General features: G+C 37.8%; 1 protein-coding gene across 3 annotated transcripts in view; it reads right to left on the bottom strand.

The window, feature by feature from the left end:
* Nucleotides 1-18539, bottom strand: part of MCM9 (minichromosome maintenance 9 homologous recombination repair factor) — a 120797-nt gene that overhangs the window by 94728 nt on the left and 7530 nt on the right. For 2 of the 3 annotated variants that reach the window (XM_021937932.2, XM_021937933.2), the window contains exons 3-7: nucleotides 15184-15500; nucleotides 13238-13319; nucleotides 8795-8995; nucleotides 4600-4725; nucleotides 2923-3042 (exon numbers count right to left, since the gene is read on the bottom strand). In XM_021937932.2, the coding sequence (XP_021793624.2) occupies nucleotides 2923-3042; nucleotides 4600-4725; nucleotides 8795-8995; nucleotides 13238-13319; nucleotides 15184-15500 (846 nt within the window). Of the gene's footprint in view, nucleotides 1-2274; nucleotides 3043-4599; nucleotides 4726-8794; nucleotides 8996-13237; nucleotides 13320-15183; nucleotides 15501-18539 lie in introns of those variants that run through there. The other variant, XM_031667466.1, reaches the window with a different exon arrangement.

Here is an 18539-nt window from a genome sequence, read left to right as displayed (position 1 = left end):
TGTCCATTAACTAGTTCATAGATTTTAAAAGTAAAATACTTGACTGTTAAAACTATATAAAGAAAATCTCATTTGTCTAATTGCAATTAAAAGAAAAATGTTAAAATATTAAAATGAAAATAAAAGCATTACTTTCCAACAAAGAGCTCAGTGGTTAATATAATAGGAACAACACATGTGCTTATTAGAAATAAAGCATATATAGCCAAATCACCAAATAAAGCCATTTACTGCTGAGTTTTTATTCTAATTATAACAGTCTATTTGTAGTGACATCAAAGGGTTAGGTTTTTGTATCAATTTGTAAATGGACAACCAATTTTCACTTAAGCTTGGGACATGCAAACCATTACCTTTTGTTATCTTAAATTTTATCACTCTTAAGAATTTTCTTAAATTAATGACTGAAAATAGATTTAGACTTCAAATATTAGAAACTAAGAAACTAGCACATAGGTTGTTTTTTTTTCCCCCTCTGGTCTAGCCTCATTTACCGATCCTACATCCGAAGAACTGTTTTCCACCCTTTTGATCATAGTAAATAGCTGTGTCCTGAGAATATAAACATGAACCAATGACTTATGCCACTAAGATGGAGGCAATAAGGGTATTATTTGGGCTGAGAAAACATTACAGAAGTCTGAAGAAGTATGCATGCATTTATTTGCCCATTCATAACCTTATACAACTTTAGGCTCCCATATAACTGTACCATCTAATTTTAGGATTTGGGGTTTCTAGCTTTCCCAAGCATGTCTATGGCAGCAGTTATCAAAACTTTTTACCATAATCCATGGTACAAAAAGGTTAGGGCCAGGCACAGTGGCTCACGCCTGTAATCCCAGTACTTGAGGAGGCTGAGGCGGGTGGATCCCTCGAGGTCAGGAGTTCAAGACCAGCCTGGCCAACATGGTGAAACCCTGTCTCTACTAAAAATACAAAAATTAGCCAGGTGTGGTGGTACACACCTGTGATCCCAGTTACTCAGGAGGCTGAGGCAGGAGAATCACTTGAACCCAGGAAGCAGAGGTTGCAGTGAGCCGAGATTGTATCACTGCACTCCAACCTGGGCAACAGAGCACTAGATTCTATCTCAAAAAAAAAAAAAAAGCACGACTCCATAAAAAGTTTATGTTAAAAATTTTCATGAAAACACACCCTTAGTATACCTTTACTATGCAGTATTTTGGTATTTTTTATTGTATTTCACTTTGAAAGTGCTGGTTTTGACCCACTGAATTGACTTTTACATCTCTATAATGGGTTGCAATACACAATCTGAAGAAAGGCTAGTCTGGCCCTTTGGGTAGACCAGAAGTAGCAATAACTATTCTGCAACCATAAAATTTATATTCCCTATACTTGTTTTTTCATATTTGGATTATGATCTTTGCATTACAAAGGAGGAAATGTGCTAATACACTTTTATACTAATTCACTAATCCAGTGAATCAGCAGCAATTCACTGTCAAACTGCCCAAATACTCTGAAATTACCAGTCATCCACTAGATTTTCTTGACACTCTACATAATTAGGAAACATTCCACATAATTACTTGGGGAACGTCTTTATTTGTTGTTGGTGTCATTTTATACAGAACTTAGAACACTGGGTCATACGGATTTAAAATGCATGGGAAATGTTCTTTATATATTCGTGCCTAGTATCCTGAAGTTTGTCTACTCTTCTCAATTCCAAAGATCCATTCTTGTCGATGGCTAATACACTGTTTATATTTCAAAACCTGAGACCCCTTTAATAACAGTTTTCCACTTATATAGGACCATTAATGGGCCATTTTCTGTTGTATGATAAATTTTAAAGTGTAAGTTTCTCATTAGAAATTTGAGCATTCATTAGGCCAGTGGAAGTTAATCTGACTTGCTTAACAAGCAGCAAACACTTTTAAAATGTGTGAAGCCAAGAGTCTGTTTTTAGAAGACCAGAAACATCACCCAGTCAAAACTGTAAAAATACAAAATAGCATCAAACCTACTTTTTGTTTGTTTGTTTGTTTGTTTTTTGAGACAGAGTCTTGCTCTGTCGCCCAGGCTGGAGTGCAGTGGTGTGATCTCAGCTCACTGCAAGCTCCGCCTCCCAGGTTCACGCCATTCTCCTGCCTCAGCCTCCTGAGTAGCTGGGGCTACTGGCGCTGCCACCACGCCCAGCTAATTTTTTTGTATTTTTAGTAGAGACGGGGTTTCACTGTGTTAGCCAGGATGGTCTCGATCTCCTGACCTCGTGATCCGCCTGCCTTAGCCTCCCAGAGTGCTGGGATTACAGGTGCAAGCCACTGCACCCGGCCGAAACATTTTTTTTTTACATTTTTTTTTTCTAAATTTGCTAGGTCACTTTATTTATAATCAAATCTTGACATTCTACCTGCAAAGGTTTTTTAATGTACTTGCTAAAGAATCATTACAACTTATGAATGAAGCTCCACATTGCAATGATGAAAGTATATTTTCCACATACTAATAAACATTCCCTACCTGAGAAATTTCAGTAGGCGCTACTGTTGCCTATCAGATTTATAAGCATGAAAATGCCTTAAGCTGTATGCCATCTATCTACTTGGTAAAGTGAAATATCCCCCTCTTTAGTCTAACATTCTGGTTGCTGAGTCTTCATAAAATGCCAGATGATATGGACTTTTTCCTGCATAAAAGTATGAAGGTAATCACTAGAGAATGAGAAAATTGAATAGGGTTGTTCAAAACTAAGATGCAAAGTGAAGGTGGAGCTTTCAAGATATTTTCTTAGAGCCACCAAAATAACACTGCATATTTCCTTCCATTTTTAGCAGTAACTTAAACATTAGCTTGGAATTTATCCCATTATAGGTAGTTTTTCCTTAGAAAAAAACATTGTGTTAACTTCTGAAGTAATGTTACATTACTTGAAATTGTCACATAGAATACCTGCACTAGTAGATCCAATTCCTGTGGTCAGCACAGATCTTGGTGTAATCTTTGCTGCATATTTGAGGAATTGAGATTTCCCTGTGCCGGGATCTCCAACCAATAAAAGATGAGATTCACCTAGGAAAAAGCAAATATGTGAGGTTTTAAATTTCTATAAAAGGGCCCATGAACTAAGAATAATTAGAAAATGGTCCATTTGGAATGCCAACAAAATTTTACAGTGTTTTTACTGTGTACTTTTCCATAGGGTTGTTTGAGAAAGGATTTAACTAGAAAATCTTTAGAAAGTTAACTGTCATAAACATAACAATCCTTAATTGATTACTAAATGTGACATAGAATCTAAATTCTATTAATAAATTATGTGCTATTTCCAGATGTTTAGGCCTACGTTTAACATTTTAAAAAATATCTGGGCCAGGTGTGGTGGCTCACACTTGTAATCCCAGCATTTGGGAGGCCAAGGCAGGAGGGTCACTTGAGCCCAGAAATGTGAGACCAGCCTGGGCAAGACTCCATCTCTACAAAAACAAATAAACAATTTTTGGCTTATAAAGTTTCTGATTTACTCTATTTTTAAATACCAAACTACTATGATTAAATTCTTGCATACAAGTCATACGAGTATTTTATTCTATTTTTATTTAAGCACTTAGAAGTATTAGGGATTTTACAAGTACTTTATAAATATCAAATTACTTATGTTTCCAACAGTTAAGACCTTTTCATTTATGAAAAGTTCATTTAGTAACTTAGTGAAATATGTATCTTAAAATAAGTACTCATTTTGCGAATGTAGCATAAATAACATATGCATATCATGTGGTACATATGATTTCACTGACCAAGTTTATTCAGCAATACTCAAGTGTTCCCTAAATACATTAATAGGAAACCCCTATTTAAGCTCAACATTTGGCAGAGTGCCTTGCAAAACAGTAGGTGATCAAAACATGTAAGTACACCTTATACTTAACTATTCTATACTGTACTGTATGGTTTTCGAGTCTCTACTAAGCCTGATTTATAATAATGTCCTTTTAGTCTTTTGGTTTAATTTTTGGTTATTATGGCCCACATACGGGGACATAATAACCCGTATGCCAGACTCTGGTTAAGTGTGTTAGCTGCAAAAGAGCTTTCTGCCATCTGGACATAATTATACACTTAAGAGTAATCTTTTCTTGAAGGTGTGACCTGCAGCAGCACCCCATGGCAGATGGCACATTTGCTATCTACCAGCAGAAGGGGAATCAGCAGGCAGATGACTGAAAGCAGCAGTCTAAGAGAAACACAGTGACAGCCACAGATGGAGAGACACTGACTGGAGACATTAAAATGCACTATTTCTAATCTTTTTCCTTTTGAAAACAGACCGGGGATCCAACAAAAAACACAGTAATAGAAACAATTTTATTTTGTGGCATTCTTACAGGCTATAGCAAAAGTATATGCCATAGAAAAATGTAACTTCTTTCAGTCTTTCTGGAACTCTATAAAGTAGCTTCCAATATATAGATGCTAGACTAAGTATGAGATATTCAGACAACTGTCAGCTTTATAAGATTACAATTGGAAAATAAAACCCAACAAGCAGTTTTTATTCGGGAAAGAAAAAGTTCTAGCTTCTCTCCATGTGTCAATATTACTCAAAATTTCTAAATAGGTACTAACCTCTGACCCGTGTTCCTGTCGCATCAGTCCTTTGAATCCCACCAGCCAGCACCATGGCCACAGCAAGCTTTACTAGATACATTCCGAACACTTGAGGGCACAAGCTAGCCAATATTACATTCCTTCCTAGGAAAAGCAGAAAGATCAGAAATCAGCAATAATTTTCAAGAAACCCCAACTAAATTTCCTTTCCTTTCCTATCTGACCATCCTCATTTAAATATACTCTATTATGTGAAATGATCAGGAGGTCCAATTCCAAATGACTAACAGGATTAAAGGAGGAAATAACTTTGTTTTGGTTCAAAATGTCCTATTTTTTTGAGACAGGGTCTCACTCTGTCACCTAGGCTGGAGTGCAGTGGCATGATCATAGCTCATTGCAGCCTCAAACTCCTGGGCTCAACCAATCCTTCTGCCTCAGCCTCTTAAGTAGTTGGGCCGGCAGCTGTACAGTACCATGCCCAGCTAATTTTTTTTTTTTTTTTTTTTTTTTTTTGGAGCAACGTGGTCTCATGTTGCCCAGGCTGGTCTCACCCCCAGTCTCAAGCGATCCTTTCCTACTGGCCTCCCAAAGTGCTGGGATTACCACCCAGCACTTATGAGTGGTATGAGCCACTGTATGTACTTTCTATGTGGTAATTTCAGTAAAATTACTCCACTGCCTAAATAAAAGGAAGGCATTCAATCTCAGAAATAATGAGTCAGATCATACAAGTCAGTAATCTTTAAATACAGAGGTAGCTGGAGCTCATGAAGCTTCTCCAAAGGTAGAAGAAGAAATAAGTAAAAAAATCCACCCTCCAAGTCAATTCAGCATTTGCTCTGAGCATTCTGGTAAATTCTGTTTCATCTGGAACAAAGTAACAGGGGCATCGAGGCATTAAGAAAATCACTGCACACCACAACCCTAGCAGTGTAAGCATGAGATCTTGAATTGCTCTGATCATGTGCTTTAAATAAAAGAATATCACTGTCTGGGGTTCTGTTTTCAGAAATAATGCACCAAATCTGAGAATCTGCCTTTCTCTTCCATGAATAAAGCAGGTATTTCATTCAGTCATTGGCCTAATCAACCTATGGAATTCCAACAAGTCATTCCTGAGCCTTTCCACGACTTATAGCCCTATACACAAAGGCTACTTTTTGTAATGAATCAACATTGATTCAGTGGCAACTAATCTATGATGATGTGGCCTGTGATGGCAGAAATGGTGAAGAAAGAAAATCTTTTAGTAAAAAAGGAACCAGAAGATTTAGTAAATCCAGAAAGTTCATTATTTGCCAAAGGAATCCCTCCCTGTTTCGAAGTAGAAAGCCTAGAGAAAAGGTCAGGAATCCAAGCAGGTAAGACTTGACAGCAGGTAGGTAAATTGTGACCAGAATCTAGTGATTACACAAGGAAGGAAAGAAGAAATAGCCCCAACAAACAGGTTCAAGAGTAGGCAAATTGATCTGAGAGTTACATAAGCCAAAACTTAGAGCCAATTTTACTGAGTAACATGCAGATGGGAAGCGTATCCCTGTGGTAAGTGGACAGGCTCTGGTGTCATGTTTGGATACAAATCCCAGTGCTATTAATGACCAACTGTCTGACCTTGGGCAAGCTTCTTAACCTCTGCCTCCATTGCTTATCTGTAAAATGGAGATTATAATGGTATCAAGACAGAATTGTTGAGGATTAAGGGAGTTGATAAGTGTACAACAGATAAATAATAACTGGCATATAGTGAGAACTACTTAACTGTAACTGTTAGCTATTTTATTACCTGTATTACTTGTGCATCTTTCTGATCTAAAGATTTCCTCACGCTGTAGTCAACACAAAAGACTACAAAGGTAGGACTGGGGTCCCAGAGAGAAGCAAAAAGGAAGGGCCATTATCCTAAATTTGTTGTCTAAGTTGAAAAGCTTGATTCCTTGGATCATGGCAGCAGAAGCTCTCATGGCTGTATCATGGAAGAAAATGCATTAGCACCAATACCTTCCCCATCCTCACCTCCCTCCCAAATTTCTAGTTCTAGACCATGTCAATAGTGTGGCAAAGGCCTAGTTATCTACTCTTGTGTGGCCCTCAGTCATCTCAATGAAGAGAACTTAGTAGGCCCTCAGTAATTTCAGAAGTAAAGATACGTCAGTCACCCCCAAAGTGGGTTCAGATGGCCCAAAACACTCCAACCCTTACATCTGGGTTTCTATCTAACATCTAAGCACCAGGGTCAAGGAATCCCCTCAGGTCACAGCAGATCAGAATAAGGCCCCTAGGTTCATTCTAGTCAGTACCCACAGGATCAGGTCTTAAGCAAGTCAACCTTCAAGTGCTGAGCAGCGAAGCATTCTCCAGCTTTAGACTAGCAAAATGAAGATGTTCTGTTGGATACACCTTCCCAACTTCACCTCTCCTCCCTCCAACACACTCACCAACACTCTGAAATGGAGGAATACAGTGCACTGGTGCTGGTCCATAGGAAACTAAGAGAGAATTCATTCATACTAACAAGAGAAATACTGCTTCATTTTCTTGCTATCTTCCTACTTATATTTCTCACAAGATTATTATATTTACTTCTGCCTTTTATCCAATAAATGGCTCATGCAACAGTAGCCTAATTAAAACAAGACAGATTAATTGCCAGCACAAAGCGCGTTTGGAGATCTAGTTAGAGTACCATATGATGGCCTTCCCTTCATTGTTAAGAGGTAGAACTGAGCTGAGACACTGTAATAAATAAATAACAGTGGTCCAAGGAAGAGTTACAAATTTTTATAAGGATAGAATCCTAAGAAACCATTTTCAGGCTGTTCAGGCTGGGCACAGTGTAATCTCAGCACTTTGGGAGATGGAGGTGTGAGGATCACTTGAGCCTAAGGAGTTCAAGACCAGCCTCGGAAATATAGCATAGTGAGAACCTCATCTACTTTAAAAAAAAAAAAAAAAAGGAAAGCATTTTAATTTAAAAAATCATTTAAAAATGTATGATTCTTAAAGTGCCTGCTTCATAAATTTATAATGTAGAGAACATTTATTTCTTTCTATACAGATCAGATAAAAGAACAGGAGCTACTAATGTGCTACACACTTACGCACAAAAAAAAATCCCATAAAATAAAAGCAAACTGTTCCTATTTAGGGAAATGGAAGCCTTATTATTATTATTATTATTATTAATTTTTATTTTTTTGAGACAGAGTCTCGCTCTGTCACCCAGGCTGGAGTGCAGTGGCATGATCTTGGCTCACTGAACCTCCGCCTCCCAGGCTCAAGCAATTCTCCTGTCTCAGTCACATAAGTTGCTGGGACTAGAGGTGCACGCCACCACACCTGGCTAATTTTTGTATTTTTAGTAGAGACAGGGTTTCACCATGTTGGCCAGGCTGGTCTCAAACTCCTGACCTCAAGTGACCCACCCGCCTTGGCCTCTCCAAGTGCTGGGATTATAGGCATGAGCCACCACACCCAGCCAGAAGCCTTATTTTTTAAAATAATACCTATCTAATATAGCATGTGATTTAAGAATAAGGAGTATTATTAGAAATGTCTATTACTGGCTTCAGTTTATTTTTCTCAGAAGATGTCTCTATGGAGAAATGAAAACAGGCACTTGAAGATTTAATTGGCACTTTATACACTCGGGATTTATCAATAAAATACACTACAAGCCCAATGGCTGTGATGTTTTATTCTCTGTAATTATACCTGAATGTCACAGTCAAAATTTTTGCTTGTGATGACAAAGCTTATTGTCTGCATCTTCTATCTCTCATCTTTTTCCTAGTTATTCCCTATTTTAAAATCTTCAGCCAAAATAGGGTAAAGTTATCTTTATTATGGAAAATACATCAAAGAGAAACAATGGCTTTAATTGGATGAGGGTTTATAATAGGAAGAGTTTTGTCTTTTTAAAGAACTATATTTTTAATTGATATGATAGGAAACTCTGAAATTGTTTGGCAGTGTATGAGGTGTTTAAAATAATAGTTAGAAGTGGAATATCTCCAGGCAATTTGCTAAATAGAAGAGTATGGCAGAAAAGGGCTTCAAAAGGAGACTAGAGCTAGAGGTACTCACTAATCCTACCCTTTAAACTCAGCCATCGAGTTATGCGGCATAGAAGACTGTCAAATCACAGACATCATATTTAACCACTGCATGTAATACCATTAATAATAATCAGTTTTAGCCCTTAAACACAAACCTGCAAAGGGATCACTCTTATAGTATTCCCAAAAATCTTCAAATTCCTTTCGGACCTCCTCATCCATGACAATCCCTGAGGACTGCTCATTATTTACTTGGATGTAATTTGCTTTCAGGACTATCTCCACTTCACAGCGCACATCTTGCTGAAAGGGCTTCCATCGTTGCATTACAACCCCATAAATAGTGAGGTCGTCACCTAGGAAAAAGCACCAAGTGAGTCCAGTGGTAGCATCCTGCATGCTGAGCACAGACTCAAAATGACAAAGGACCAGACATTAGAAATAAATCACTCCCTTACTAGAGTTTACAATGTGTACACTCATCCAGAAAACAATTTAGGGGCAGAATAACACCCGAGATTATTGACTTTTGTCCCCCACAGTCATTTGTATCTGTAAAGTGAAAAGCTGAAGTCAGTATTTCCTATTTTTCATAACCTGCTACATGATAATCATACCAAATCATTACTTTTCACTGGGAAAATAGTTTACTGGATGATTCATTCATCATAGTTACATTGGGTGAAATGTTCATCCTCTGAGTCTCTAACCATTTAGCTCTCATTTAGAGAAGAGATGTGGGAACTGCAGCCAGAAGGTTAAATAAACTGTAATTTGGAGTCAGGAAAAGAGACAACCTTGTGATGACTGGCAGGTAGTTTGGGTTTCTTACACGTTCATTTTTACTTAACTCATTTGTTAATATTCTACTCACTGACCCTCATCTTTTTTAATGAACCAAAGAAACAATGAACTAAGAAATGAATAAATACCCGTTCTACTTCAAAGCTCCTTCCCACAAAGTATGAAAGCACAGGATACAATCCTGCTTGCTCCTTGTTGATGGTTCTCTCCTACTTGAGGAAACTCTCCCACCATTCCTGGTAGGCAGAAGCAACTTTTATAGATTTTCCGACGAGGCCCTGGGTAGTTTATAGGCACCCTCGCCTAACATTGCCATCTGTACTTATTACAACATACAATGCAATGCATCAGTTAACAAGTATATACAAATGTTTGGCATTCGATATTTTGGTACTGAAGAAAGTGGGCCAAAAACAAACATGAAAAAAATCATAATCCTGATCCCCCCAAATTTTAATCTTGTTGAACACAGGGTATTGGACATGCCCCAACCCCAATCCTGGTATTTATATTTTGCATAATAAACACTGTCTCAGAACTAACAGGCAATTCTTCATTTCCAAGCCTTTGTGCCAAGTATATGATATGTGCTGATGAAAAATGCCTTTTACTCTCTAAATTTCAATGAGTAATCTGCATAGTTTTTGATTTCCTAAAGGAAAATGCTAAATGCATGGAACTGGTGGTGCCAATTCACAGAATAGAGGCACATTTCTAGTTCAAGGTAACTTCATACTAAATGGTTACAAACACATTAAGCAAGTGCTTTACAAGTTTCCAAGATCTTTCCTAAGCCACTACTTAATGATTTTCAAACCCAATCAGGAATGATGATCATTTACTATATTGTCTGACCCCATATTTCTAGGTAAAAATGATTGGGGATAACTTTACATAAGCACATGGAACAATTCTCTGCGATGGTCATTTTAATGGATTATGTTTAGGTTGTTTCTAAACCAGTTAAATGAGGAACTTAACGTTTAGATATATGACCCATAAGTAATAATCTAACGTCAATAAGCGGTTATTATGTGGAAAACATAGAGCACTGAAGCATGGCCAAGAGTACTGACCTCATGAGATTTGGATTTAAATCCCAGCTCCACTGCTCGCAGGCTACGTGACCTTGGGCAAATTACCTACCCTACCTAAGCCTGTTTCTTGACCCACAAAATGTGAATGATTATATTAACATCATAGTACTACAGTGAGAATTAGATTGGATAATGTACATAAATTAATGCAATATCTAGAACACAGTAATTGCTCAATAAATATTAGCTCTTCTTATACTAAACCTACCTTACATTTGTAAAGTAATTAATACCCTTAAAGGCTCTTCAATATATATGTGTTTTCCTTACTCAAATACTTACTGAATGGAAGATTCATATAATTACTAGAACAATTGTGAGGTATACATGATAGTGCAAGGCAATAGATATTCACCTTAAACTTCTGTATTTTTCAAAAGTAATGTTATAAGCAACGTTGTTTTCAGGAAGCTAAAATTCTTAGTTTTCTACAATCCAATCTCTCTGTGCCCCTACATAACCTGTGGCATCTTTACTACTGTAGCCATTCCCAGTCAGACCCATCTGTCGGGTCTCCTGCTGCACTGTCATTTACCAGCACACAACCTCCAACTTCGTTACTCTGCACATGCCGAAGTGGGGTCCCTAACTAGATCGTAAATTCCTGAAGGGCAAGGATTATATACTATTTATGTTTTTTGATTCCCACAGAGGTTTATAGCTAAGGATATATGAAAAAATAGCTATTGATAGATTGCTTCTCTCCATCCTTCATTATTAATGACATTTGAAAGAAAAACAACTTAAGACTTATTTCCAGTACAGAAATAATTCAATTTAGATGAACTGCATGAAAAGATCTTATTCTCAATTGAAGGATAGCTACATGTTCAGGCTGAGCTTATATAAGAACTGCTTTGCTGAGATAGATATTACAGATTTAGGTTAAAATCTAGTCCTATGTGAGCAAGGTATTCTGACATATTCTGGGGTTGCTTAGCAGGAAATCCATAATCAAAGCTGTTATCTCATTAGTATACTATTTAGACAATTGTACGTTAATATACGTCAGCTATCTGCACCCTAGAAGAGGTCCCTCACCAGAATCCGAACACACTGGCACCCTGATCTCCAACCTCCAGCCTCCAAAACTGTGAGAAATAAATGTTTGTTGTTGAAGCTACCCAGTCTATGGTGATCTGTTAGAGCAGTCTGATATAGTTCGGATATTTGTCCCCACTCAAATCTCATGTTGAGATATAATCCCCAGTATTGGAGGTGAGGCCTGGTAGGAGGTGTCTGGATCATGCAGGTGGATCCCTCATGAATGGCTTGGGCCGTCCTTTTGGTGATAAAGGAGCCCTCACTCTGAGTTCAAATGAGCTCTATTCATTTAAATGTGTGTGAAACCTCTTCCCTCCCCACTGTCTCTCCTGCTTTCCCCATGTGACATGCCTACTCCCTCTCTCCTTTCTGCCATGATCGTAAACTTCCTGAGGCCTCAGAAGAAGCTGAGCCTATGTCTGCACCATGCTTCCTGTACAGCCTGTGGAACTGTGAGCCAATTAAACCTCTTTTCTTTATAAATTGCCCAGTCTCAGGTATTTCTTTATAGCAACACAAGAATGGACTAACAGCCCAAAATGACTAAAACATCACCCTTCCCAAATATTTTTAAGTTTGATTTCTTCTTAGTCTCCCCAGTGAGGAAAGGGAATACGATGAGTTGAGAGGGACAAAGGAGAGCTTAGGACTAGTCTGGTTGGCCTAAAGAGTAAAACATAAACTCAGAATGACACTGGAACAATCAGGCTTTTGGAGCTCTCAGATTTCCAGAACAGTTCTGAGGCTCAGAAAGTCTTTAAATTGCCTGGAACATTATAGATTATCCAGATCAACTGCCATTGTAAGGCCTAAATCCCTAACAATGTACAGTATATGCTGTGTTTGACTATCTATGAGAAAAAGAACTCATCACCATCCAAGGCCCATGTTAGACACCTCTAATTATTAGGTATTGAGTTGAAATCTACCTCCTTGTGGCTTATCCCACTGAAACCCAGTAGCATCTTCTGTAATTACGATTCTATTTCTATGTGACAGTCTTCTAACTATTGAAAGTTGGCTGTCATGTCCTTCCTCAGGCTTCTCCATGCTAAACATGTAGAGTTCTTCATTGAGTATGGGTTTCAAGTTCCCTCCCAATTCAGGTGATCAGCCAATGAAAACATTGAGGACTCTCAGAAGACAGCAGACCAAAATCGGTGACTCCTATCATGGTGTCACCAGCACAGAGCAGACAGGAATGATGTCCTTTCTTCTAGGCACCAATAAGACATGCAGCAGCATCTCACAGAGTCGCATTCTCTAATTCATTTTATAAAAATGCCCACTGAATCCACTACATTTTTTTAAAGTTCCTGCTGTTAAGCTATAGTGCACTGAAAAGAGCCTTAAATTAGACATCAGTGGTTCTGGATTCATGTTCCAGTTATGCCACATAACTCTCTAAGTGACCTTAGGCAAGTCAGGTTCTTCATTCATAAAACAAGCACCTGGACTAGCTGCTGTTGTACAGGTCTAGCCCAGCTCTCTTCCTGCTATCACTTCCTACCTGCATGCCAGTTTCTATTCTCAAGGTGAGCAATTAAAGCCCTACATTTCCCTTTCCTGTGATCTTGGGAAGATAAAAAGTGGCTTTTCCTAATCAATACTTTAGGACCCACTACACAAGCTAAAAAAAAAATTCATTCTTACCAGATTTGCAACTATCCACTAAGTCATCTTCCAGGATAACCTTCATAGATCGTGGAATACTTCCAACAGATAGCCTTTGAACCTAGCAAAGAAAAGAAAACAGATTCTGAGTATGCTTAAATACATGTTAAGTATCCAGAAGTCTAGCAGTACTTGAAATTACTATTTCTATTTCTCTGGTATATCATTCAATTTAATTATAATGGGGATTTAAGTAATTTTTCTTGAAAACTATGTCTACTATCAATTTAAGAATTCACTAAATAAAATACAAATATGGAAAATATCTCCAAATATAATCTACCTTGCAGAAAGTAAACGTATGCTACAACTACTAAATTTAATAACAAACTTAACTTTATCTAGAAAAGAGGGGTATTTCTTTCCTGATCACTAATCAAAAGACCTGGGACAAATCACCCAGTTCCTATGATTACTCCTTAGTAACAGAACCCTAGTTTTATTTCATGTGGACATGTGCCTAATACAAAGACTGTATTTCCCAGGTTCCCTTGAACACTGAACATAGATATAGTCATATGATGGAACTCTGAGTAATGAGATATCATAAGCAGACAATGCAAGAGACTTGCAAGGAGACTGCTTAAGTGGAGAATTGGTTAGGTGGTAGGCAACTTTGCCTTTTGTTCTCTGACTACAACACACATGTGATGGAGTTGTAGCCAGCATCCTGGCCCACAGCCAATCATCAGAAGAGAAGCCATGTATTAAGAATGGTTGAGGCCAGGTGTGGTGGCTTATCTGTAATCCCAGCACTTCGGGAGGCCGAGGTGGGTGTATCACCTGAGGTTAGGGGTTGTGAGACCAGCCTGACCAACATCACAAAACCCTGTCTCTATTAAAAATACAGAATTAGCCAGGCAAAGTGGCACACGCCTGTAATCCCAGCTATTCGGGAGGCTGAGACAGGAGAAATGCTCGAACCCAGGAGGTAGAGGTTGCAGTGACTCAAGATCACGCCATTGCACTCCAGCCTGGACAACAACAGCGAAACTCAGAAAAAGAAAAAGAAAAAGAAATAGGAATGAAGGAAAGAAGGAAGGAAGGAAGGAAGGAAGGAAGGAAGGAAGGAAGGAAGGAAGGAAGGAAGGAAGGAAGGCAGGCAGGCGAGAAAGGAAGGAAAGAAAAGAAAAAAGAAAGAAAAGAAAGAGAGAAAGAAAGAAGAATGGTTGAATAGAAAGACAGGAGTCTGAGTTCTCGACAATGAACTAACCTTGAACTGCCTATCTCTTAATTATTTTAGGTAAGAATAAACTTTTGTGTTTAAGCTGCAAGCAAATGAAAATCAGGCTCACTCTCACTTGTTAAAGAGTGTTTACAAATACTTCATTTAGCACAGCAAATAACAGAGGGTCGATCCAAACTCCAAATCCTGTTCACTCCAATGTGATTTTTTTTTTTTTTTTTCAGAGACAGAGTCTTGCTCTGTCAACCAGGCTGGAACACAGAGACACGATCCATAGCTTACTGCTGGCCCAGAATTCCTTGGCTCAAGTGATCTTCCTGCCTCAGCTTCCTGAGTAGCTGCGATTATAAGCACAAGCCACCATGCCTGGCCACTCCAATGTTTAACAATTTAAGCATTAATTAATCTTCTATCCCTTAGTTAAGAACATTAATTTTCTTCTATTCTTCAGCTAAGAACAGCTAGGGTAGACTTCTTAAATATTCACTTCTTTAATTTTAACATAATTAAGTCATTTCACAACTTTCTTGTCAATGCTCTACCTAAAAAGGATGATGATTGCATGGTTTCTAAAGACTATATTCAGATACATGTGGAAGAGTTTCAAGCTTGATCTTCGACAAAGTGGTAACACAAGTCCATTTGTATCCATTCTGTGTTCCCTAATCCTATCAATGTGCCCAAAGCTGAAAAACACTTCTTCAAATTTGTTATTTATCTCATTTACGTGATAATTTACCTGTTCCTGAATTTTGATTTCCTGGTAATCTCTGCACCTGGTTGGAGATGAAGACAAGCCTGAGAGGCAAGTGAATTTAGAGGAATCACAGCTCTCCAAGCTGGGACACGAGGATGGCCGGCAAAAGGTGTAATACTGCTCAAAGTCAGCCTTGACCACAAACACATGCTTGCATTTGGTACACATGTAATCCCGCTCAAACTCCAGAACCTTCACCAGACTTGTTCGAATCACTGTCCCAGTGACAGATAAAAAGTGTCCCACATCCTTGGTTTTAGGTATGTGTTCCCTCACCAGTTCAGGACAGACAGGCAAACCTGATGGAGAAAACAAAGAAACAGCATCAACTTCAATCTTCAGATTTGACTCCAAGGGATATATTCTTCTCCTGTTTCCTGAAAGATAAATTTTAATTTCAGGGAAAAAAATGATTGTGTTTTACTAAGAAAAAATTAGATCATCATCTCTATTAAGAAAATATAAAGAATTGTTTCAAATAACAGTTAACAGTAGAGTATTTTTTAATCCAGATACTGCACAATGAGCAGACTAGGTTTTAAGGCATGTAGCTGTGATGCTATAATAACCAGGATTTTAAAAAGGACTTATTCTCACAAGAGGGCTATCTCAGTAGGATCTAAAGTATATAATTTTAATGGCATTTAACAAAAAATATATTGCCGCTTGCCACACATAAAATCAACTGATGACTCTTTTAGTAAACCACAAAGCTGACTGATAAAGAGATGGTAGCATGACGACCAAAGAGTTCCACAGTGCTAGAAAGTTACTTTTTTTTTAAGTCAGATTCAGAATTTATTAATACATACATATGACAGTGTTTTTGAGCCCTGACTTACCTAGCAGTTTACCCACAGCATCACCTTATCCTATAAAAGCCTCATGTTTTTCAACACTAAAAAACAGGCAACAGAAAAGGTGCAAAATGCCAAAGAAAATTCTTATTCAGTCTGGGCAAAGTGGCTGACACTTGGGAAGCCGAGGTAGGAGAACTGCTGGGGCCCAGGAGTTCAAGACTAGCCTGGGCAACATAGTGGGACCCCATCCCTACAAAAAATTAAAAAATCGGCTAGGCATGGTGGTACATTGCCTATAGTCCCGGCAACTTGGTAAGGCTGAGGTGGGAGGATCTCTTGAGCCCAGGGGGTCAAGGCTACAGTAACCATGGTCATGCCACTGAACTCCAGTTTGAGGAACACAGCGAGACCCTGCCCCCAAAAAAAAGAAAGAAAGAGAGGGAGGGAGAAAGGAAGGAGAAAGAGAAAAAGAGAAGCAAAGAGGGGAGGGGAGGGGAGGAGGAAAATCTTATGTGGAAATTCCCTCTTTATCATGTTTGGCTACAATGCACCATTGGGGTGCAAAGATGCTGGCTATGATGATTAAAGGCTAATTCCTAACAAGTTTACTGGAATAGTGTCTGTTATGCTGGTTCATGTCTCCTGCCTTGTCCTCAGTATTTAGTGGTTCACAACCAGGTAAGTATGCCTACTGAAGACCCATCTATCAGACTGTCTAGCCCATGAGAAATGCCATAATAGGAATCATTATACTTTTAAGTTTCTATGGTCAGCATATTTTCTCCTGGTTGATACATCTATTCTGAAAGCCAATCAGAAGGTAGTTTAGGAAGTATGAGGGGAAAAAGCAAATTAGTTAGAGTAACTGAATGTTTAAGGTGCCAGGCTATGATAACCTACTGTTACAAGTCTACAGACAAACTTGAATTTTTTCTGTTGGTTGGCTGAAACTCTCTCTCAATACATCGTAGACTGTATAGACAAACAAGGTGGCCATTGCCAACACTTGCCCCATGACTCCTTTTTCTATGCTTCCAAGACTGACTTGCCCATTTTCTAATGAACATATTCATTATTTACATTAATTCAGATTGCATCACATTTTGCCATTAAGGGAGTCACACTTTTGGTTTATATCCTGGAATGCTAAAAAACAAGAAACAGCCCAGAGATCTCTCTCTCTTGTTTACCTGGCCTTAACTGGAATGTATGTTATAATACATCTTAACACTGCTTATAGATTATCAGTTACATTTATTTTGCCCCCAACATAAATACTTTAAAAAATATATGAATACTTAAAAGAAAGCAAGATATAATTCACATACCACAAAATTTACCCTATAAAGTATATAATTCAGTGGTAATTCGTATATTCACAATATTGTACAACCATCACCATTAATTCCAGAACATTTTCGTAATTTCAAAAAGAAATCCTGTACCCAGTAGCAGTCACTCCCCATTTGTAACCCTAGCTGCTGGCAACCACTGATCTACTTTTGATCTTCGTGAATTTACCTATTCTGGAAATTTCACACATAGATGCTCCGTGACTTACCATGGGGTAACATCTCAATAAACCCAATGTAAATTGAAAATGTTGTAAGTTGAAAGTGCATTTAGCACACCTAACCCACTGAACATCACCGCTTAGCCTACCTAGCCAACCTTCAATGTACTCAGAATACTAGCATTAGCCTACAGTTGGGCAAAATCATCTAACACAAGCCCTATTTTATAATTAAGGGTTGAATTTTTCATGTTATTTTTGAATACTATACTAAAAGTGACAAACAGAATAATTTATGGGTGCTCACAGTATGGTTTCTACTGAATCATTTTCACATACTCATAAAGTCAAACAACTGTAAGTCAGGGATATCTGAACAAAATCATACAATATGTGGTCTTTTGAATCTGGCTTCATTTACTTAGAATAATGTTTTCAAGATTCATTCCTGTTGTAACATATACAGTACTTCATTCCTTTTTATGACTAAATAATATTCCACTGTTTAGATATACCATATTTTGCTTATTCATTTATTAGCTCATGGACATTTAGATTGTTTCCACTTTTTGGCTATTATTAATAATGCTACTACAAACATTTGTATGCAAATTCTTGTTTGAACTGTTTTCGATTATTTTGGGCATACACTTAAGGAGTAGAATTGCTGGGTCACATGGTTATTAAAATAATTTTTTAAAATAATTTTATTTTTACGTTTGCAAACAGTCACTAAGTGCTCTCTATTGTACATATACAGAAGGATACTCAAGTGGGATATATGATAATTAATCCAATTTGCTTCTCGAAATATAAACAGAATGTACCAACAATTACTTCTAAGAAGATAAGGAAGATAAAAAGGAGAATAGAAAAAAAATAGGTTAAGAAAACTTACTTAAACAAAAATTCTTTGGGTTTCTGAATTATTCATTTTCTCTTCCTTGGCCGTAAAAAAATATCATTTTTGCCTCCCATTTCTAGTCCCCTCATCTCAGTTCTGCTTCAGATGCAAATTGATTGTT

Source organism: Papio anubis, chromosome 6, assembly GCF_008728515.1.
Source record: "Papio anubis isolate 15944 chromosome 6, Panubis1.0, whole genome shotgun sequence".
Classification (NCBI taxonomy): Eukaryota; Metazoa; Chordata; class Mammalia; order Primates; family Cercopithecidae; genus Papio; species Papio anubis.
This window is presented reverse-complemented; position numbering and strand designations above follow the sequence as displayed.